This window comes from Orcinus orca, chromosome 17, assembly GCF_937001465.1.
Source record: "Orcinus orca chromosome 17, mOrcOrc1.1, whole genome shotgun sequence".
Taxonomy (NCBI): Eukaryota; Metazoa; Chordata; class Mammalia; order Artiodactyla; family Delphinidae; genus Orcinus; species Orcinus orca.
This window is the reverse complement of record NC_064575.1, coordinates 231114-255858: the sequence shown is the minus strand read 5'-3', so window position 1 is coordinate 255858 and position 24745 is coordinate 231114. Positions and strand designations below refer to the sequence as shown.

The 24745-nt window shown below is 39.1% G+C and overlaps 1 protein-coding gene across 15 annotated transcripts in view; it reads right to left on the bottom strand.

The window, feature by feature from the left end:
• SPIDR (scaffold protein involved in DNA repair) overlaps positions 1-24745 on the bottom strand; it is a 353215-nt gene that overhangs the window by 201866 nt on the left and 126604 nt on the right. For all 15 annotated transcript variants that reach the window (XR_007472561.1, XR_007472562.1, XM_033437698.2 and 12 more), the window contains one exon: positions 13662-13762. Coding sequence is in view for 13 of the 15 variants with exons in the window: in XM_033437698.2 (XP_033293589.2) it covers positions 13662-13762 (101 nt within the window). In the remaining 2 variants the exon portion in view is untranslated. The remainder of the gene's footprint in view (positions 1-13661; positions 13763-24745) is intronic.

Genomic DNA, 24745 nt, shown 5'->3' with positions numbered 1-24745 from the left:
TCGATAGAATTAGTGTCCCTACGAGAAGAGAAACCAGAGAGCTGGATTTCTCTCTCTTCCTTCCTCTCTCTCTCTCTCTCTGCATGAGCGCACAGCCAGATGGCAGCTGCCTACAAGCCAGAAAGAGAGCCCTCACCAGAACCAGATCATGCAGGCACCCTGATCTCAGAATTCCAGCCTCTAGACCTGTAAGCAATAATGTCTGCTGTTTAAGCCACCCAGTCTGTGGTACTTTGTTATGGCTGCCCAAGCTGAGACAGGGGCTTATAACACGTTAAATTTCCCAAGGTGTAAATGTAAAATAGATAGCTAGTGGGAAGCAGCCGCATAGCACAGGGAGATCAGATCGGTGCTTTGTGACCACCTAGAGGGATGGGATAGGGAGGGTGGGAGGGAGACGCAAGAGAGAGGGGATATGGTGATATATGTATACGTATAACTGATTCACTTTGCTATACAGCAGAAACTAACACACCATTGTAAAGCAATTATACCCCAATAAAGATGCAAATAAATAAAGTTTCCTGTGCTATACAGAGAAAGAAAAAAAAATTTTTTTTCCAAGGTGTGGTGTGTATGGGACCACCTAGTGTGCAAACTGACCCCTTCCACTCTGAGTACAAAGAAAGGTCTTCTCTTCCATATTTAAAAACCTTATTTCATAGTACTGCAGGTAATATTTTTGGCTCAGAAAACAGGATTAAAATGGTGTCCAAAAATCACACTGAAAACAACTTTTAAAAGGTCACATGGGACTTCCCTGGTGGCGCAGTGGTTAAGAATCTGCCTGCCAATGCAGGGGACACGAGTTCGATCCCTGGTCCGGGATGATCCCACATGCCACGGAGAAACTAAGCCCGTGTGCCACAACTACTGAACCGGCGCTCTAGAGCTTGTGAACCGCAACTACTGAAGCCCACGTTCCCTAGAACCTGCATACTGCAACTACTGAGCCCATGTGCCGCAACTACTGACGCCTCTGCGCCTAGAGCCCGTGCTCTGCAATGAAAGAAGCCACCGCAATGAGAAGCCTGTGCACCACAATGAAGAGTAGCCCCCACTCACTGCAACTAGAGAAAGCCCACACGCAGCGACGAGGACCCAACGCAGCCCCAAAAAAACCCCGAAGTACCTTAAAAAAGGTCATATGGCTGTTAAATATCTCTATAAATTTAACATCAGCTGAAAAGTAAATAAATGCGATGAGAAAAATTTTAAGAACCCAATTACAAAATAGCAAATTACTAATTGGGGGTTGTTAGTAGAGCCCTCTAGAATTTGGAACTCATACCCACCCTCTTCTAAGCAATCCTGAAGAAGGACAGAATTGCATGTGCATCTGTAGAGAAGAGCATACCCACTGCCAGGGCAACACACTGTAAATCTTGTAGATACACTTACTGATGTGCTGATAGAATCCAGGGTGTCCCTACTGCCATGTTATTCTTTTTTATTTATTTATTTATCTATCTACCTATCTATTTATTTATATTTTGGCTGTGTTGGGTCTTAGTTGCTGCGCACGGGCTTTCTCTAGTTGCGGCAAACAGGGGCTACTCTTTGTTGCGAGATGCACGGGCTTCTCATTGTGGTGGCTTCTCTTGCTGTGGAGCACAGGCTCTAGGTGTGCAGGCTTCAGCAGCTGTGGCACGCGGGCTCAGTAGTTGTGGCGCACGGGCTTAGTTGCTTTGTGGCATGTGGGATCTTCCTAGACCGGGGCTTGAACCCGTGACCCCTGAGTTACCAGGCGGATTCTTAACCACTGTACCTCCAGGGGAGTCCTGCCGTGTTATTCTTGATACTTCCTCCACTATCAACCCTCAACCCCCTCTCACTCTCTAAGAACTATTAATAAAGGGTATTCCAGTGAAGAACTTCTAATTCATCAGTTAAGTCCACTTAAATTAGGTCAAAATAGGCAAAATCTACAATTAGGCAGAGCAGTACACGTCCCAGGAGGAGTACAGTGAATTCACAACTACTAAACAAAAGTAGGTATTTTGGTCTTGGGTGCTATCTCCTCCCAAGGACACTGTAACAAACACTAACAGGGAGGAGAGGGAAAAGAAGAGAGATTAACTCACGGATGAAAATGAGATGATATCATAAAAGTTATCATCTCTCAAAGGGCGTGCAGGGAGAGACCAGAGAGTGCAATCACAAGTGAAACACTCAGGGACCCGGAGGGGAAGCACTCTGAGAATGACTTTACACAGGAACACTGGACAGGGACAGGTAAAAGAGCAACACAGAATCCCAAAGTAGAAATCACCTAAGGGTTGACAAAGTCAAATTTTCTCAGTAAAGAAACAGGCACAGATCAAGTGACCTGCATGGGCCTTCACTTCCGGCAGAGTTGGGACCATTTCTGCACTCTGGTGTCACGTGGAATTTTAAAATTTACCACTGACACCATTTATTTACTACATAAACACATCCTGAGTCACCAGGCATGGCTCAGGTTGCTAGGTCAGCCCTACACTTCCTTGTAGCACTTTGCAGAGTTAGGATTTACCTATACTTTATATAATTACAATACAATAGGATACCAGAAGTATAACTACAAACAAAGAAAAGTATACTAGGCCTAGTGGTCAAGTGTATGTCATGAAAGACACAGGTGATACAGGAAGGAGGTATGTAGCGCTGTGACGGGTGCAAGGTGGCACAGCAAGGGGTTGGGTTGTGAGAGATAACCAGTCAGGTAGGCTGGGACCCTGACCAAGAATGCTCACCAGAGACTTTAACGGTGATGGATATTTACTCTGACAGAAGAGGCAGTCAATGGAAGTTTTTTAAAGCAGACAAGTGATATCAGATTTGCCTCTTAGGAAGATGACTCTGATAGTCTGAAAATGAGGAAAGGGCAGTGGCAGGGAGACCAGATGGAGACTGACACAGTAATCCAGGCCCAAGGGAACAGGGGCCTGAACTAGTGGTTGATGGGATCAATGGAGAGACTGACTTGAGAGGCAGTTCTAAGGTAGAATCACTAGCATCTAGGGACTGGATGGATTGAAAAAATGTACAAGAAAGCCCAATGAAAGGCTGCGCAGTTCATGCGCCCGGGCAGGCAGGTGCTGGGGCACGTTGAGTCTGCTGGGTCTGCAGGACGCTTAGGTGCAGGCGGTGCTGAGGCTGGGCCAGGAAAGGCCACAGGACAGACTTACCAGACCGCCTAGCAGTCCTGGCGGAGGTGGCATGGAGACCCCAGATTACCCAGGAAGGGGACACAGGACGAGAAGAGGGCCAAGACAGAAGTCTGAGGAACACCTGTTGACGCCAGCCATCCTTCAGGCACCAGCGTCCCAAGTGGAAATTATAACCCCTTTGAAAGTAAAAATGAGCTGAAGGAGTGTGGAAAACTAGACTGGTGAAAAGGTTAAGATGACACACACAAGATTTCACAGCATGGACAAAGGCCAGTGCGATACTGAACTAGGCTGGAGGATAAAAACGACAACTGGTTGAGCGAGCCAGAGAAAAGCCTGCCTTGCCAATATCAACACTTTTCTAAAGGTTAAAACCAGAATTTTGAACATATAGATAATTTTTGTCATTAATGAGGTCCCAATTTAACTCTATGAATGAATTTTGATTCACTGAACCACATGTGGAATTCAACGGGAACCACGTTTTACCCACTGTATAATTCATTTAGAATGGGCTAACTGTGCAGTCTTATTTTTGGATCATTTACAACAGAAAACAGAAATGAAGATTCTTTTAAAGCTCAGATCTATCAGAAAACGATCTGTAGAATTACTATTTTTCTTTTCATGTAAAAAGAAATGGAGAAAGCACAGATTAAATAAATTTAGAGGGAACCTGAAAGCATCATTTAATTCTGCTGTATCACCAAACCTCATTTTATATACTTTTAGGTAGAAAAACTCGTAAGAATTAAAAATGGATGTGGCAGAAGCAGCCAAGGGGTGACAGATACGTTAGCTGGAGAGTTGAGTTTGGTATTAGTATCCCTTCCTCTGTTCCTCAGGTCCCATCATTATTTTTAACATAATTATGAAATAACTTGGTATTATGAAATTCATTCACATATGAATTCTTTATTCTTCTGTTAACTTATACTTAAAATGATCACTGGAAATTATAGTCATTTGGGACATGAAATCACATCTCTAACAGTGGGCAAACTAGTATCATACTTTGTTTCCTGACTTAAATAACTCAAGAGTATTAATGTGAATTCCTCCTGCCCATGACTACAAAGAACAATATTAAATACCACTGCTGTACCGAAATGTGGGTCTGGATATAAAAAAAGGGGGGAAAATAAAGCTTAGACCCTAATTGGCTTTCTGGTTTTATTGGTCAGAGGGGAGCTGGAGACAATCCAGAGGCAGCTCCCTTGACCCAGAGGAAAGGGGAAGTTAAGAAAAGGAACTGCGTGAAACCTCTCCAGCAACCTGGGGCTGACCCACACTGAGTAGGTCACAAGCAGTGTCCCTTCACTTGAAGCAAAGGGTGGTTAAGTAAGGTAGATCAAGGAGTTTAAGAAAACATTTTAAATGAGTTTTCTAAGACTCTGAACTAAAAAATACAACCCGCTTCATGTCATTCTCATTTCATAAATCTAAACAGACATGCATTGTTTTTAAACTTGTCATATTGTGTCAAAAATCCCATGTCGTTTACATACACTACCAAACGTAAAATAGATAGCTAGTGGGAAGCAGCCACATAGCACAGGGAGATCAGTTCGGTGCTTTGTGACCACCTAGAGGGGTGGGATAGGGAGGGTGGGAGGGAGGGAGACGCAAGAGGGAAGAGATATGGGAACATATGTATATGTATAGCTGATTCACTTTGTTTTAAAGCAGCAACTAACACACTATTGTGGAGCAATTATACTCCAATAAAGATGTCAAAAAAAAAATCCCATGTCCCCACAGAAACTAAAGATTTAAAAGGCATAAAATATTGACAAAAGTCAGCCAAATTAAATGAACAGATAACCACATGCTTCATGTCCTAGCTTTAAACACTGAACATTAGAAGCCTTAGACTAAATCATATATCTTTTTAACAATTATTTTTCAAGTAACTGAGGGATCTTAGTTTACCAACTAACTTGCTTTGGTAGAAAGAATCAGCCTAACGTTTCCTAACCCAAGACACTCTTCCATCATGAGAAAGTAACGCATCAAAGCGATTAAGAAACTAGGTGACTGGGAAGGAGACACGCGCGTCTCCACGAAGTCCTGGCTCTTCCTGCTCCACTGCTGTCGCTGTACAGGAAAGGCTGCCCTGCTGTTCCTGCTTTCTCTCCTGACCACTCAAGTGGGGAGTCTGGAACATGACCCCATTTCAGGGGGCTCCGTGGCCTCAGAGGAGCCCCTGCAAAGCAGTGAGGAAGAGGCAAGGGGCCAGATTTCTGGCTTCGAATTCCCAGCAAGTCCGAGTGAGCCCCGCTCCACGGGCGCCACTACACTGGAGGTTAGAAGCTTCCTGTGTGTCAGGGGCACAGCGATGCCCACGTAAGGTTCATGCAGGGAGAGAAGGAACAGTGCCTAGGGACCCGCTGTGGCCTTGGAGACGGAAGCCTCTGAGTGCTCAGAGCTAACTATGCTAGAGGGCAAGGGCCAACTAACACTCTGCCTTGTGAAAACTGTCTCCCTGGAAAAATCAGCCTCGTTATTGAACTTTTCACATCCTGACACAAAAGTATAAATTTTACTACTTCTTGAGGAAAAGTCAGGGTGGAACTCTCTATTTCACATTCTCCTCCCTTCTCTAATTGTGAAAATAATACATTTGATTTTAACAAATTACTTCTTTTATAAGAGGAACATTTTTTTAAAACCCTGTCCCAACACCTTTTCCAATGATAACCTTTGTTAACATTTTTGTACAACTTATTTTATAGTATTTACTAAGACTTCCAAACTATTATATAATGTGAAGAAAATCTAAAAGCATTAGAAGTACCCAGGAGCACTATCCTGAAGATTTTATTATAATCATCAGAATAAGGAATGGTACATGATATCTTTTAATTTTTCTTGAAACTGTATAAATACAACATTCTTCAGGAGTACTCACTGCAGTTACCCTCCTTTAGAGCTTGACGGAGTAACCCTTATTCCCTTTGGCTTTGTTTCTTTTGTCTGATTTTCCAAAATGTGCTTCAATAAGTAAAATTTTATAGACATATTAAAACATCTTCAAGTGTAAAATACTGTTTTGTTTCCTTCTAAAGAATAAATCTTTAATAGTAATTTTAAATAAGGAAGCAAGAAAAAATTAATTATAAGATTATGACAGAGTCAGATCTGTCAGTGATGAACCCACATTTGCTGCTTAATAAAAATTTGAATGAAAGAAATAAGAGACAAAGTAAAACAAATACACACAAGTTAAAATATTAAGGCCACCTGTCATGATAAAACAAAGAGATGAGGCACCAATACACTGTATTTCGCTAGTAACTAAAAACCCTGAAATTAACAGAAAACCTCTATTTCTATTGAGTAGCGATGGTTATAGGGATACTTGCTTTACAAGTACTTGTTAAGGTATATATCTACGTTTTCTATATTATCTTCTTTGTGATATATTTCAACACAAAATAATAATTTAAGAAAAGCAAATATTCACAAGGTAAAGGTTCTTCAAAATAAAAAATCTGTTGCATCCCAGATTTTCCAAAGCTTTAAATTGTACTTTTATATTTCTCTGCTTGAATAAAATGTATACCAAATAAACTGCTCCCTACTGAATTTCAATAATAACCTTTAAAAAAAACCTTTCAATTATAATGATTGTGTGCAAGTGGAAAAATATTTAAAATATGGGCTATTCAGCATCTGGAGCCTGTGCTCCGCGGCGGGAGAGGCCACAGCAGTGAGAGGCCTGCGTACCGCAAAACAAAACAAAACAAAACAAAAACAAAAACAAAAAAAATATGGGCTATTCAGGTCAATGAGTACATGGAAAGATACTCGACATCATTAATCATTACAGAAATGCAAATCAAAACCACAATGGGCTATCACTCCATACATGTCAGAATGGCTATCATCAAGAAGACAGATAAATGCTGGTTAGGATGTGGAGAAAAAGGAACCCTTGTGCACTGTTGGTGGGAATGTAAACTGGTGCAGCCACTGTGGAAAACAGTATGGAGGATCCTCGAAAAATTAGAACTACCATATGATCCAGCAATTCTAGTTCTGGGAACACATCAGAAAGAAATGAAAACACGATGTCAAAGAGATAGCTGCACCCTCATGTTCACTGCAGCATTGTTGACAATAGCCAAGATGTGGAAATAACCAAAGTATCTATCAATGGATGAATGGATAAAGAAAGTGTGAGAGAGATATACATATATATTTATATACTACATATATATAAAATATCCCAGTGTGTATACATCACACACACACACACACACAGAGGAATGTTATTATTCAGGCATAAAAGAGAAGTTCTGCCATTTCCAACAATACGGATTGACCCTGAAGTCATCATGCTAAGTCAGAGAAAGACAAATACAGTATGATCTCACTTAGATCTCACTTTAATCTAAAAAAACACACATACAAAAACAAAAAAACCAACAAACCAAACTGATAGAAAAAGAGATCAGATTTGCGGTCACTAGAAGCAGGGTTGGAGGAAGGGGCAATTGGAGGAAGGTGGTCAAAAGGCACAAACTTCCAGTTCTAAGATAAGTACGTACTAGGGATGTGATGTACAGCACGGTGACTAAGTTAATGCTGCTGTGTGGTACGTAGGGAAGTTGTTAATAGATCCTGAGAGTTCTCATCACGAGGGAAAAAGTGTATTTTTTCTTTCTCTTTTCTTTTGTATGCATATGAGATGATGGATATTAATTAAACTTGTGATGATACATATATGTATATCAAATCATTACGCTTTATACCTTGCACTTATAGTGATTATATCTCAATAAAACTGAAAAATATCTCTCAATAAAACTGAAAAAAAATGTATCTCGATAAAACTGAAAAAAGATAGAAACAAGAAAAATATGGGCTATTCAAAATCTCAGTTAAATTATGATTTTTCTTGCAAAAATTAATAAGTAACAAAACCACTATTCCATAACTCTTTAGCCACATTTCTTTGATATTCTGGCCTGGAAACTAGACAGAGACTGGAGGCATCCACTGTAAATGTGAAGCTCTCCTCCACGGCCTGTCCAGCACAGCGCCCCTCCACAATGCCTCACAGATCCTGCACTGTGCCAACCTGTACCTATATTTTTCCTTTGCTTATCATCTATCTCACTCAACACAATGAAAGTTCCACGAGTGTAGTGACAATGGTGTATATTGTCTGGGACACAGCAGGCTCTCAATAAACACCTGTGGAAGGAATAAATGAAAGATGAAGTGTCCAGTTCCTTGCCTGTGCCTGTCTCTTGCTACCATCCCATCTCCACCACCAGATTCTAAGCGCCAGAAAATTAGCAGTGAGGGAGAATAACATTTATTTCATATAACTAAAATTAGCACAGAAATATGGGCACATAAAAAATGTCCCTCTGCACAAGTGATGTACGTGACAATTTCACAGAAAAAGACACTGAAACTGCTTGGTTGCTTACCTTCTACAATACAATTTAGAGCAGAATCAGTGTTTTTTAATTAGCTAATTGAAGTGACCTTAAACAACCCCCCCCCCAAAAAGCCTTTATCAAGAATAGGCAGTGAAAAACTTAACATTTAAAGAGTAAGGCCCTGTCTCCTGCCTCCAAATCAGCTTTCTTCACTTAACAAATAATCTCTGACTCTAGGGACTAGAAAATAAAATGTCTGGATACTTTTAGGATTTGGAAGGCATAGTGCAGCTCCACAGGGTTGCTCTGAGAGCTGTGTGCACTCCTCACTCAGGGCCTGGCAGGAGGCGCATTCAGTGGGAGCCATCACTTGTATTATCTACATCAGTCTAAACTCCAGTGTCTCACCTACTTGCATCATCTCTGAAAAACTTTCAAGTCTGGCATCCAGAAATCCAAGGAGAAATTATGAACAGCAAATTCTCCCCTCCCCTGAATTTAGAGATTGTTCTCTGGAGGAGGAAACAACAACAAATAAAAAGCAAACACCCCACAAAACAACAACAAAAGCTCTGGCAGTGGAGTGTGTAATAAAATGTGGCACTGGAAAACAGTAAGGTAGTGAATGTAATTTTGAAAAAATCACGGTGGGAAAAATAAGGAAATAATTATTCTCTGGCAGACAGGCAGGCTTGTGTGAATTTACTGATATTTTAAGGAAACTCAGTATTTCATCTAGGTGAGCCCACAGGGGCTGTTTGCCAACTATATGGGACACCCAAGGGCTGGTTAGCACTGTATGTGGACGCAAGATTTCACATGTGGTTGTATCAGGATGCTGGTGAGCAATGCTGGCAAAAGGCACGGACAGAGGTATTTACAGTATTTTGTGGCCTACACTTTACAAAGTTTCAGCTGACCACAACTCAGTGGCAAAACGGTAAAAAAAAAAATTAAAATCCTTTTAATCCAAAAGCTATTAAATGCTAATGTCAATGTGAATAACTAGGTTCATGCTTTGCTCTGATACCACCAATCTAAATTCGAGGTGACACATTTACTGCTTTTGAAACACATACACGTGCACAGAAACCTAAAGTACATCTGTCCTCACAGGCCAGTGCTCACACACACGCCCTCAGCGAGCACTGCCAACACGTTCAATGGCAGCAAGGTGACGAACAAGGAAATCCAGAGAGAATTCTGCTTTGGACGACAGTAACTGCTACTGCACTTCACTGATTTCCCTCCATTCTTATCCACCCCCTTCTTCCTTCTGAAGTTTAGAGCGAACTTCTACGAACAAAAATCTTGTGAAAAATAATTTATCTCAAACCCATCATTTTTTTTGTTGCACTTCTTCTTTCTTCTTTTTTTTCTCTTTACACTCTTCCTGAACAGTATAAGAAGTTCAGTTTTTCATCCAAGAATATCTGTAACTATTATTAGTCTTAAAAACATAGATATCAAACATATTGTGAAAATATTTGTTGCACTGTTACTAAACAGAGGTCAGACAAAGCAATCATTACACTCACATCTACAGAAGTCGGGCACAATATGGGCTCATGTCCTCAGGGCCTGGATCTGCCTTCCCAGCAATCTACCCAGAACAAGATGGGCCACGATCACGGGCCAGCAAGGGAGACTGTTTGATATAAATCTGACTCTGCCACCTGCTAGCCAGGACACAGGACCCTGCCTGTCCAGATTCTCTCTGTCTCTAAAATAGGATCAGAGAACCTAACTGAAAGGTCGGCTGTGAGGATTAAATGAGATGATAAACATGTGAAATACTCTGAATATCACTTAATAGAAACTGACCATTGCCATCCAGGTAAATGGCAAACTAGTGTTGGAAAACTGTTTCCCCTCAAATAGGAAGAAGAGAAATAAAATGGTTCCTGAAAAGAAATCTAGGAAATATTTTTCTCTTGTTTCTATAATCACAATTCTCTATTCTACAGCCATATTTTAAATTGCATATTTGCAAGGCATCACATTGCAATAAAATCCAAGAGTGGCCTCCAAGCCCTGAGTGGTCTACCCTCTGCCTTCTCTTCTGTGTTTCATCCAACACACCCATCTATATTGGCCTTCATGTGCAGTGCACATGCTTCTCTCTGTTCTTTCAACAGCAAAGCTCAATCTCTCCTGAGTGCATCAAAAAACAACTACAACAAAAACCAAGAAAATAGGCACACATAAAAATTTACTCAACTTTTAAGAACCTTGAGATGTATGTCTTTTATATTGAAATGTACTAGAAGGTACTAACAAGGTAAACAAAACTGATTATTAAATGGTAAGAGTTATAAAACAGCCCAGAAAAGTAAGCTATCCATGAGGGAAGAAAAGAAGAGTTGAAATCCACAAACTAAAGGTGTTAAAAAAATTTTTTTCTTAAAGCCAGAAACATGTGCTAGAGAAACTCACTGAAATATTTGATATTAATATGCAACGTCTTACAAAACTAGACAAGCACTTACTATAACACCCAGCAACTGCACCCTTGATCATTTATACCAGAAAATTAAACACCTATGTTCACTCAAAATCTTGTTCACAGCACCTTTATTTGTAAGGTCTAAATGTCCCTCCACAGGTGCACAAAGTGTGGTACATCCATATCACAGAGTAAGAGGAACTAACTGCTGATATACACACAAACTTGGATAAATCTCAAGGGAATGGTGTTGAGTGAGAAGAAGTCAATTCCCCAAAGGTTACATACCATATTATTTCATTTATGGAACATTTCTGAGATGACAATGGTGAACACACTGGTGGTTGCGAGGCTTTAGGTGGGAAGAGGTGGCTAAAAGGGAGTCCGCGGGATCCTGATGATGAGTGTCCTGTATCTTGACTGTGGTGATGGGCACATGAATCTACCCAGGTGATAAAATTACATAAACAAAACAGACACACACGAGTGCATATAAGCTGGTAAAACCTGAATAAGGTTGGTGAATTGTATCTGGATCAATTCCTGGTTGTGCCAGCGTACTAGACATAGGAAAAACGTCAGCCTTGGTGGAACAAGGTGAGGGGCACAAGAAGCCACTGTGTTATTTCTTAGAATGGCATTAGTTTAATGTGAATCTACAATTATCTCCAAATGAAAAGTTTTTTTTTAAAAGGCAGAAAGGGCTTCCCTGGTGGCGCAGTGATTGGGAGTCCGCCTGTCGATGTGGGGGACGTGGGTTTGTGCCCCGGTCCGGGAAGATCCCACATGCCGCAGAACGGCTGGACCCGTGAGCCATGGCCGCTGAGCCTGTGCGTCCCGGGACCTGTGCTCCGCTACGGGGGAGGCCGCGGCAGTGGGAGGCCCGCGTACCGCAATAAAAAAAAAAAAAAAGGCAGAAAGATGTGTTGAAGACATCTACTCAAATATTTCAAGTGAGTAAGCAGGCTCCACGTCCCTCTCAACTGTGGAATAATTAGATAATGCTCCTCAAATATAAGAAACTTGGGAAGAAAGGCCTCAGGCTAAATTATTACAATTACAGATTAATTTTGTAAACCATAATTTCTCATATCTGAGGGATATAAAGGTAGACTCAGTGAGATATACTATACTTAATATTCAGAACAAAAACCAAGATGTGGTTCATAAATTACTACTAACTCCTGGATTCTCAAACCCATGAGAAGAAGGAAAAATCAAGCCCGACACAGTGCCCTGGTCATTCAAAATTAACCAAAGCTCAGTAACGCTCTTGAGTCTGAAGAGAAGAAGGCGGGATTCTGACTGCGGTACTGTGCAAACCCAAAGGTACACCCACACCCTAAGGGGGAGGAGAAGCTGCTGCTCTCGGTTGCTTCTGAACTTCCAGATCTGGCAGCAGTGAAACCAACCTCAGAATGACAGTGCTTCTGTGTTTCCACAGTCTATCAAGTCCCAGGGCCATCCTAGAGCTGCACATCCTTCCCATGCAGTTTGATTTATTATTAGCACAGTTCATAAGGCAAGGGTCTACAGTTATACGCATTTTTGACAGGGAAATTAAGAGGATTAGAGAGTTTAATTACAGAGATATTTTAACAAATCCATCGCTGAATTTCAGCTGTTTACTAAATTTTAGTTCTTGGGATTGGGGAGACAGGGAGTTACCTCTACTTAATATTTTCGAGTTTTTCTCTCATTTATTCAGTTGCTATACACATACAGAAATGAGAAAAAACTTTTCTTATGTTAAAAGAAGAAACTTCTTCTGCCAGGCCACACAGGAAACAAAACATCAAATAGTGAAATGTTCCTCCTAATATATGTTTATAATGAGTTATATCAAAAGTAAAGAAAAAGACACAACTTATTACAAGACATCAAGGGGAGGATTCACAGATCTGAAAAATAAATTCATCTAAGAGACAAACAAAACCCAAGTTCCTAAATATAGAGACTTCTAACAGAAAAATCTATTAGAGATGGTCACATTCATATTTTCAAATTCACGGGTTAATTTTTGGCTCTGGTTTTTTGTTTTATTTTGTTTTTGTCTTTTATTCATGGTATAATTAAATATCACGAATACCCTCTATTCCCAAATTAAAGAAGAGAAAACATAAGGAACATTCCAAATAAGCTATTTGGTGCCAATGAGCCAAACAAAAGGTCATCTTTTCCCCTCGGTCCAGGCACCCAGGCACACTAGTTTGTCTTGGTATTTTTCTAGTCCAGCCTCCAGAAGACACTCTCTCAGCTCTGTGCTTGACAATTTGGTTCATTCACTGTAATGTTGCAACTCATTAGAAGGGTTCTGCACCAATTTAGTGAGCCTAGGATTTTGGTACATCACTGAGCTTGGTGTTGTTTATTAAATGTTTGTTTCAGGGGTGTGTGTGTGTGTGTGTGTGAGTGATATGTGTGAATGTCGTGTGTGTATTGGGAGATGCTGTAAGATGTACTGTTTACTGTGGGTCACAGCCACAAAAGTCTGAAAGCTACTGGGACAGAGCAAGAAAAAGGTATAGTACAGAACCCTCCCACTCAGATCTTTGGACACCTAGAGAAAAAGGTGTAAAAATAGTGATGATCAACTTCATATATTTTAATGTAAAAATACTTTTAACTGGCATTTTCTTTACTCACAGATGCCAGTGCAAGCCTTACCTGAAAGTGTCCTTTGGTAAGAAAGATACTGATGTCTCCACAAAGAAACGGCAGATCTCTCTCGATTCTGCAGTCCATTTAGTCTTTCTGCTAGCCCGCCTCTGTTCAACAAATTATAATGTATTAAGCTTAGTTAAAAGAAAAGCTTCAGAATAGTTGGTACATTTATATTTTATACCCTCCAATCAGGCACAAATAAAGCATTCAAATTTTAACTTGTTTGGCAATACATTCTCTTCCTAGAGGCCAAATCCTTCTAGGTTAGTAATCTCCTTTTTAAAGATTTCTCGGAAGATCAGTTTTCTGATTCTTAGAAATACGGGCTCCTCTGAGATCAGTATGACTTCCGGACTATCCTTTCTTAGTTTACTTATTCCATATATATGTCCTGATTACGTGTTTCCTACTCTACCTAGCCAAGCACCAGGTGCCAAGGGTACAAAGAAGGCAATAAGCCATGTCACGGTGGGCCTTACAATCTGATCAGCAGACGGGCAAACAGATAATTGTAAAATGGGTTCAGAGTTGTAGTCAAGAATAAAACCTGTACACTGTTGATAGGTAGAACACTCAAATAAGGATTTGGGTATGGGCTCATTACTTGGCCTACAGAGATAATTGAGTATTAATCATAAACATACAGCAAGGATACCAACATTATACAAAGAAGAAAACTTCCATGCATGACAGGAAGACAATTCGTAACAATGGACATACAGGCACTTCACAAGAGCCCTGACCTATCAATGACTAGACAGATAGATAGATAGGTAGGTAGATAAACTATAAATTCATATAAACACACATTTTTTTAAATTCGTAAACTACCTATACTCAGAAGTCAGCAGCTCCTAACACATCTGTGATCTTAAGAGAAATCAAGATCAGCTGTTAATCACCATTATGACTACATGTTATATAATTTATCAATGTATTATCTCATAAAATTATGTTCACTGATCATTTCACTACATTATCTCGTTTTATTCTAATAATATCCCTTTGAGGTAGAAAGAACAGACATCAATACCCACCTCATACATTATAAAATCAGAGCTTAGAGAGAGGTTAAGAAAATTCTCCAATATCGTATAACTAGCCAGATGAGGAAACATTCTTGAAAACAGAAAGAACTGAGCACAGTGTATGGCATTTAGTAAATCTTCAAAAAATGTTCGTCACTGGTGTTACTGATTCTGTTAGATTTTTACTTGCACCCTATGCTCTTTCCACAATGATTGAAGGATCTTACTTTAAAACATATTATATATATTGTCACTACCAACTACTTTGTTTTCCTATAGGTAGCTGTTTTTCTACAGGCAGTAATTATTTCTGAATACGTGTGTGTGCAAGCAGTATATATAACAGCAATTTTTAAAAAATTATCATAATCACATAAATGCCAAAGAATCTCTACTTTATATATATGCAAGCCCTTCTTATCATTCTGTTTACATGAAGTAACTCATTTATACACCCCCTCTAAACAACACCACAAAAGGAGGTACTACTGTCATCTTTATTTTACAGATGATGAACAGAGACACTGAGTGCGCAGCACTGCAGGTGAGACATCTGCTGAGGGCACAGCTGGATGCATGCCACGCAGTCTGGCCCCAGAGATCACAAGCTTAGACTCATGATGTACCTACTGCCTCTTCAAGAATACTTACTACTTAATTCCCCAAAGTCTTAATTGCTTTATTTTGGTGTTGTGTTAAATTGAATAGACAGAGATGTTTCCCTTTGTTTTATACCATATAAGACTCTGTATAGTATGTTTGTGAAAGACTGAACTAGAATAATGAAAGTTTGTTTGCAAAAAAAAAAGAATACTTACTACTTAAAGAACTAATCCTAACCCTGAACGAACTTTTTGGCCAACCCATTATAATAAACACAAGAAAAAAAGCAACACACTGTGTTCTTTGAACTATGGTTTAATTACTTGCCAAATGTTGGTTTTCAATCTTATGAGATTTCTTTAGAGAGAAGAAAAAAAAGGACAAAATACAATCTGAAAGAAGTATATAGTTAATGCCAAGCCCTAGAATCTCACAAGTAAACTGCAGGAATTACAGGATGAAAGATAGAAAGCAAGAGTAAAAATGAAGGCAGAAGAGTTCTCCACAGGCGGGAGCATCTGAAACCGCAATAGAGAATCTGCATTTCCACCTTGGTTTTAGTCATAGGGTCACAGGATACCTCTGCTCCAAGAACCTGCAGGGAATTGAGCTGGTGCACCAGACTTAGGAATGGAAACACCATGACCTCTAGTCAACAATCATAATTCTAGTAAAAAACCTCTCGTACATTAAAAAAAAAAAAAAGGTTCAAGAAGGCTCTGCTACAATACATACAAATTAACTCTTTTTTTGTTTTCTTTTTCTTTTCAATTTTATTGAGATATATTTGACAAATAAATCTGTAAGCATTTACAGCGTACACTGTGGACACTGGATACATGCGTGCATGTTAAAGGACCCCCCCCCCATTTACTCAATTGACAGATCCACCTCCTCACATATTTATCTTTTTATTTTTCATGTAAACATTTAAATTCTACTCTCAGCAAATTTCAGTTGTACAGGTAGTGTTCTGAATAAACATCACCCCATGTGTACATTAGACCCTCCTAACTTATTCACTCTATGACTACAAGTTTGCACCCCTTTTGTATGAAAATATTCCCAGAAGTGGGATTGCTGGATAGTACGGCAGATCTATTTTTAATTTTCTTAGGACCTCTGTACTGCTTTCCATAGTAGCTGCAGCATTTTACACTCCCACCAACAGCACACGAGGGTTCCCTTTTCTCTACATCCTGGTCAACACTTGTCATCTCTTGTCTTTTTAATGATACCCATTCTGACAGACGTGAGGTGGTATCTCAATGAGTTTTGACTTGCATTTCCCTGATTATTACTGATGTTGAACACCTTTTCACATACCTGTCACTTGGTCACTTGGATGTCTTCTTCGGAAAAATGTCTATTCAGTTCTTCTGCTCATTTTTAAAATCAGACTTTGATATTTTTGCTATTGAGTTGTGTGAGTTCATTATGTATTTTGGATATTAACCTCATCAGATATGATTTGCAGATAGTTTCTTCCATTCTATAGGCTGCCTTTTTCATTTTGGTGACGGTTTCCTTTGCTGTGCAGAAGCCTTTTAGTTTGATGTAGTTCCATTTGTTTATTTTTGCTTTTGTTGCCTTTGCTTTTGGTGTTAAATCCCCAAAATTCATCACCAGGACCAAGGTGAAGGAGATTACCACCCATGTTTTCATCTAAGATTTTTATGTTTTCAGGTCGTCCATTAAAGTCTAATATATTTTGAGTTGTTTTTGTGTGTGGTGTAAGATAGGGGTCCAGTTTCATTCTTTTGCATGTGGCTGTACAATTTTCCCAACACTATTTATCGAAGAGACTATCATCTACCCATAGTATATTTGCGCCTCCATTGTTGTAAGTTAATTGACTATATACGCACAGGTTTATTTCTGGACTCTCTATTATGTTCCATTGAAATATGTGTGTTTTATACCAATACCATACTCTTTCGATTACTACTGCTTTGTAATATAGTTTGAAATTAGGAAGTGTGGGGCCTCTAGCTTTGTTCTTCTTTCTCAAGATTGCTTTGGCTATTCGGGGTCTTTGTGGATCCACATATATTTCAGGATTGTTTGTTCTATATCTGTGAAAAATGCCACTGGAATTTTGATAGGGGTTGCATTCAATCTGTAGATGGCTTTGGGTAATATGGACATTTTAACCATATTAATTCTTTCAATCCATAAGCACAGAATATCTTTCCATTTACTTTTGTCTTCCTCAATTTTTTTCAGCAATGTCTTATAATTTTAAGTGTAGAGATATTTTTTACCTTTATTCCCAGGTATTTTAGTACTTTTTGATGCAACTGTAAACAGGATTGTTTTCTTAATTTCTACTTTGGATAGGTTTGTGGTTAGCATATAGAAAGGCATCTGATTTTTGTATACAGAGATATTGGGGATTCAGTTCCAGACCACCACAATAAATTTAATATCACAATAAAGCAAATCACACGAGCTTTTTGGTTTCCCTGTACACTCTACTAAGTGTACAACTATGTCTTAAAAAATGTACATACCTTAATTTTAAAATAATGCTATTAGAAAAATGGCATAGAAACACAGGGTTGCCACAAACCTTCAATTTGTAAAACAAACAAACAAAAATGCACAATATTTGCAAAGTGCAATGAAGCAAAGCATAATAAAATGAAGTATGCCTATACTGATTTTTGTATCCTTTGCTGAATTCATTTATTACTTCTAACGGTTTTTTGGTGAGTCTTTAGGTTTTCCTGTATAATGTCATGTCATCTGTGAACAAGTTTTAATTCTGATATTTGGATGCCTTTTATTTCTCTTTCTCGCCTAATTACTCTGGCTTGGATTTTCAGTACTATGTTAAATAAAAGTGACGCGAGTGGCATCCTTGTTGTTCCTGATATTACAGGAAAAGTGTTGACCTTTTCACTGTTGAGTAAGGTATCAGCTGTGGGCTTGTGCTCTGTGGCCTTTATTATGTTGTGGTACATTCCCTTAACACCCAGTTGAAATTTTTTTCATGAGTGGATGCGGATATTTGTCAAAGCATTTTCTGCATCTATTGAAATGACCATATGATTTTTTTTCTCCATTTTGTTAATATGATGTATCGTGTTGACTGATTTGTAGAAGGTGAACAATCCTTGCATCCCTAGAATCAATCCCAATTGATCATGGTATATAATCCTTTTAATATATTGTTGAACTTGGTTTGCCAACACTTTATTGAGGATTTTTGTGCCCATGTTCTTTAAGGATATTGGTCTGTAATTTTCTTTTCTTGAAGTGTCCTCATCTGGTTTTGGTATCAGGGTAATACTGGACATGTAAAATGAGTTTGGAGCTGTTGAGTTTGGAGGTGTTCTCTCCTCTTCTATTTTTTGAAAGAGTTTGAGAAATACTGGCATTAATTCATCATTGAAAATGAAACAGAATTAAATAGTGAAACCGTCTGTTCCGAGACTTTTCTTTGCTGTGAGGTTTTTGATTACTGATTCAATCTCCTTACTAGTAGTTTGTTCAGATTTTTTATTTCATCTTGATTCACTCTTGGTAGGTTGAACGTTTCTAGGACTTACCCATTTCTTCTAGGTTGTCCAATTTGTTGGTGTATAATTGTTCATAGTAGTCTATCATGATCCTTTGTATTTATGTGATATCAGTTGTAATGACTCCCTTCTTATTTCTAATTTTATTTGAGACTTTTATCTTTTTTGTTATATCTAGGTAAAGGTTTGTCTATTTTGTTTAGCTTTTCAAAAAACCATTAATCATTAATCATTTCCACTAATCTTTTCTATTGTCTTTTCAATCTGTATCATATATTTCCCAACTGATTTTTATTATTTCCTTTCTTCTACTAACTTTGGTCTTAATTTGTTCTTCTTTACATGATTCTTTGAGGTGTAAAGTTAGGTTGTTCATTTGGTATCTTTCTTTCTTTTTCCTTAATGTAGGCATTTAACACTATGAACTTCCCTCTTAGAACTGCTTTTGCTGCTTCATATTAGTTCTGGTATGTGGTTTTCCATTTTTATTTGTCTCAAGGTATTTTTTATTTCTCTTTTGATATCTTTTTTGATCCTCTGGTTGTTCAGGAGCATGTTTTTTTAATCTCCATCTATTTGTGAATTTTCCAGTTTCCTTCCTTCCTGTAATTGTTTTGTTTCAAACCACTGTGGTTGGAAAACATGGTTGACATGATTTCAATCTTCTTAAACCTAATAAAACTTGTTTTATAGCATAACATATGATCTATCCTGGAAATGTTTCATGTGCTTTAAGAAGTATGTATATTCTGCTGTTTTTGGATGGAATGTCCTGTAAATGTACGTTAAATGCATGTGATGTAGTATGTCCAAGTCCAATGTTTCCTTATTGATTCTCTGGATGATCCATCCATTGTTGAAAGTGGGGTACTGATGTCCCCTACTATTATTGTATTTCTAACTCCCTTCAGGTATGTTAAATTTGCATTATATATCTATGCTTGGTGCATAAGTATTTACAATTATTATATCCTCTTGATGAACTGATGACTTTATCATTATGATGACTTTATCATTACGAAATGACTTTTCTTGCCTCTTGTTACAGTTTTTGGCTCAAAGCCTATATACTCTGATATACACATAGCTACCCCTGCTTTCTTTAAGGTTTCCATTTTCATGGAATATGTTTTTCCATCCCTTCATTTTCAGTCTGTTTCTGGCCTTAAGGGTGAAGTGAGTCTCTTATAAGCAGCACTTAGTTGGGCCTCTTTTTAAAAAAGTCCATTCAGCTACCCTTTGTCTTTTGATTGGAGAATTTAGTCCATTTATATCTAAAATAATTACTGATAAATATGGATTTACTGTTGCCATTTTGTTAATTGCTTTTTGGCTTTCTGTAACACCTTTGTTCCTTTCTTCTTCTCTTTGTCTCTTCCATTTTAATTTGTTGATTTTCTATACTGGTGTGTTTTGATTCCTTTCTCTTTAACTTTTTTGTTACCTATTATAGGTTTTTACTCTGTGGTTACCACAAGGCTATATAATACACCTTATATTTATAACAGTCTACTTAAAGCTGAAAACAACTTAAGTTCAAATGCATACTAGAATTCTATATATTTACTCTCCCCCACTCTGACATTTTGTTTTTGATGTCACAATTTACATCTTTTATCTTATTTGTCCATTAACAAATTATTGTAGTTATAGTTATTTTAAATATTTTTGTCTTTTAATCTTCATACTATATTTAGAAGTGATTTACCCTCCACCATAACATCATTAGAATATTCTGAATGTAACTATATATTTACATTTACCAGTGAGATTTATTCTGTCATGTTTCCTGTTACCTTTAGCATCTCTTCTTTTCAGCTTGAAGAAGTCCCTTAGCATTTCTTATAAGGCTAGATTAGTGTTGATGAACTCCTTCAGCTTTTACATATCTGTAAAACTCTTCATCTCTCCTTCAACTCTGAAGGACAACTGTGCTGGGTAAAGTATTCTCGGTTGGCATTTTTTCCCCCTTTTAGCACATTGGATATATCATGCCACACCCTTCTTGTCTGCCAACATTGTGCTAAAAATCCACTGATGGTGTTACTGGGGTTCCCTGGTACGTAACATGTTCATTTTCTCTTGCTGCTTTTAAGATGATCTTCTTTAACTTTTAATAATTTACTTATGTGTCTTGGTGTGGGTCTGTTTGGATTCAACATACTAAAAACTTTCTGGACTTCCTGGATCTAGGTGTCTGTTTCTTTCCCTGTAATAGGGAAGTTTTCAGCCATTATTTCTTTGAATAAACTTTCTGCCTGTTTCTCTCTCTCTCCTCCTTCTGAGACCCCTATAATGCAAATACTGGTCCACCTGATGGTGTCTTTTAAGTCCCTGAAGGTATCTTCAGTCTTTTTCACTCCCTTCTCTTTTTGGTCCTCTGTTTGGATGAATTCTGCTGCCCTGTCTTTGAGTTCACTAATCCATTCTTCCACTTAATCTAGTCTGCTGTTGAACACCTCTACTGAATTTTTCAGTGCAGTTACTGCATTCTTCAGGTTTGTGATTTCTGTTTGGTACTTTATCTTCTATCTCTTACAATTCTCACTTTGTTGATGCATTACTCTGCCAACCTCAGTGAGCATCTTTATGACTATTATTTTGAACTCTTTTCAGGTAAATCACTTATCTCTCTTTCATTAGCTCTGTTTCCGGAGTTTTTCCTTGTTTTTTTTTTTTTTTTTTTTTTTTTGGAACATATTCCTCGACTCTATGTGTTTAGGAGAACAACCTTATTCTTCAGCTTGGCCTGAGTTCTTGGTTCTCTGAAACGTTTGTGAACATCCAAGCTGCCTTCTTTGTTCTCAGTGGTTCCCAGAAGTTGAGAGTATACCAAAACCTATCAGTGTCCCAAAGGGTAGAATCTCAGTCAGCAGCTTTTAAAGTAGGCAGGGAAACCTATTTAAAGAAAATACTGGGAGCTGGGCATTTCTGCCTACTCCCTCTAAGCTGAGCCCTTTGAGAACAGCCAGAAAAGAACTGCTTCTTTGTTTGCTACTTTCCTGTGGGATCCACAAATGCCAGCCCTGCTAGCCATCAGAGACAGGCAATCAAGAAGTGTTTCTCCTGGGTGGTAGCAGCAAAAGCTGCTACCAGAATGCCAGACATGTGAAAAAGCCTCTTCTAGGAGACACCATCAACCCACCGTGATGTAGAGGGACAGCAAGAAGATGGTACCCGCTGCCTCCCTCGCCTCTGAGGAGACTGGCAGTCAGCACCCTAGATGTGTGCTAAATGAGAACCTGATCCTCAGGCAGCAGCTTTTAACATATGCAAATAGGCCTCTTCTGGGCAAAGACTGGGAGATGAGTGTTTCTGTCAGCTCTGTGTGCTGAGCCCTGGAGGAATAGCCACGGGGAGTCCTAGCAAGCCCATTAAGAACTGTTTCTATGTTTGCTATAGTCTCGTGGGTCTCATGGACACAAGCCCCTTTGGCTTTCAGAGCTGGGTGTTATGGGGGCTAGTGCCTCCAGTGAAAGTCTTAAAAGCTGGGGTGCTAGATATTGGATCCAAACTCTTTGCTCCTCACGGAGAAGCTAGGAGTTACAAGTTCCCTACTGATTGTATGTCACTGGGGTGGGGTTTATGGTGAGAGGGTGTCTCATGTCTTAGCCTTTCCTACCCATTTCAACGGGCGTACTTTCTCATTTGCCCAATGTATAACAATCTCTCCATTTCTGGATTTCTTTTAGAGGGAACTGCCTTGAGTATAGCTGTAGATTCAATATGTCTATGGGAGAAAGTGAGTTCAGGAGCTTCCTATGCCGCCATCTTGGACTGGAACCTCCAAATTAACTCTTTTCAATATAGTCTGCTAAGTTAGTCACAGATAAAATCCAAAACACCAGTGGAGTGGGGAAAAAAAAAAGATAAATTCACTAACCAAATTAAGATAGTCTATCTTTTATATAAAATAAACAGATTGGTACTGTATCTGAAAAGATTACTGGCATCAATTCAACAAGGCTAAACATTTCTACAATGTATGAAGTGAAAAAGAATAAAGATTCAAAAACATTCTAAGTTCCAGAAAAAAAAATCATTATAATATTTTTAATAAGTTATAATAGGTAAAGAAACTAGGTGAAGAAAAAATAATTTAAATAAATATAGTATACAATATTTTCAAGTTTTGCTCTCTGTCAGATATAATAGACACTGTGAAAAAAAAACTTGATCGTACGACTGTGGTAATATGGCTTTATTACTGACAACATAACACAAATATCAAAACAATGTTGCACTGACTTTCATTAGTTATGCCTCAAACAGTGCCATGAATCAAAAATAAAAATAAACAAGGAAGAAAGCCCAAAGAGACTGAATTAATATTTCCCTGTGGGGCAAACCACAGGGAGAGAGGACGAGTGTTCTCCAGCCTTGAAATGCCAACTACTTAACTTGATCCTTGCTAGCCAGTCCTTATCAGGTTAAAAAAAAAAAATCTTTTAATCACTGCTATATTCATGCTACATAATGAAAATCTATAACCTACACCTGCTTTTTTCCTTAGTAGCAGTGTTATTTTCCTCAGGCCCCCTGTTGAACTTCTATGACAAAAGTTGGTGATCTTTCCCTGGGAGGATTATCAAGATGTCTGTATTCTCAGCACTTTCATAAGACTTCACGTCAACAAATCAAACACTTAATGTGAAACTCTTTCTTCAATCATTACTAGACAACAAGCTAAGAGATTTTCTTAACTCTCTAAAACATGATGCTCTAAACACATATGAGCCAAAACATGTAACCCTTTCCCCTGCTTCTGAAGCAGGTCATCAAACAGCGATCCTGTGGCAATCATGGGCCTTTTGGTCAGTTCAGTAAAGCTCCTCCTACTGTCAACAGAAAGTCTTCCAGTTTGATGCCTGAGACAGACAACCCAAATCACACCAACCTCTCTTTTAGTACTTCAACACAGTAACTTTAAAAGAATAACCACAAAATAGACATCTCTTAGTTATCGCTTAGAAATCACAAGAAGAAAACAATCATGTGCATATTGCTGGAGCTGCTTCAGTCGCCAGCAAAACCCGTGTCCTCAACCTCTCCGCATGTTCTCTTTACCTTCCTGCTCCTCCCCTGAGACAGGGACCTTAAAAAGCAGCTGTCTTTTCTCCCTCCCCTCCACCTGACAGGCATGAAGGGCCTGGAAGGGGCAGGCCTGCTCCTCGCTGAGGATTCCAGGCCATCTTGCACCCCCCTTATATTCCAGGAGGCGGGGAGGACAGGACAGAGACCATCTTCACCCCAGGGAAGGCACCTCCACAGCTGTGCCAGCAACTCTTTGGAGGCCTTATCTTCTGGCTGCAGGCCACCATTCTTGTCGATATCAGTTCCCTGCCAGGCTTCTGATACCTCAACCTCCTCATTCCTTGAAGTCCTCTCCTCCAAGACTGCGTGTCCTCCACCTCACCTCAGCCACTCATCGCCCATGGTCATCCTCTAAACCTCAAGGTTACAAACCGCCTCCCTCCATTAATTCACTTCTGAGCACCAGTCATTCTTACCTGTTCAGCTCATGACCTCTAGTGTCATGACTTCAGAAGTGTTTGACCAACCTCTCCCCAGTTCACAATCAGGTGGTACAACCCCATCTCTTTGTGCTCTACACCCTGCATGTTCTCATTCTGACCTTACCCAGTCGAGATTTCATGGTCCAATATCACAATCACTCTCAGGACTTTTATTGACGGGGTTCATCATACTCAGTGGACAATCCCACACTCTGTTCCACATCTGCAGCCCCACGGTTCAATCCATGCTGACTAGTCAGTCTCAAACTCAATTCATGATGACCACTCCTGCCAAACAATCCTACTGCAATTCCCTAGTTCATTCACTCCCCCACTACATGACCATGTCATCTACTCTCTCTCCTCATTCCTCCAATATCATCTCCTTTTCCTTACTCTCAGCTGATGAAGACACT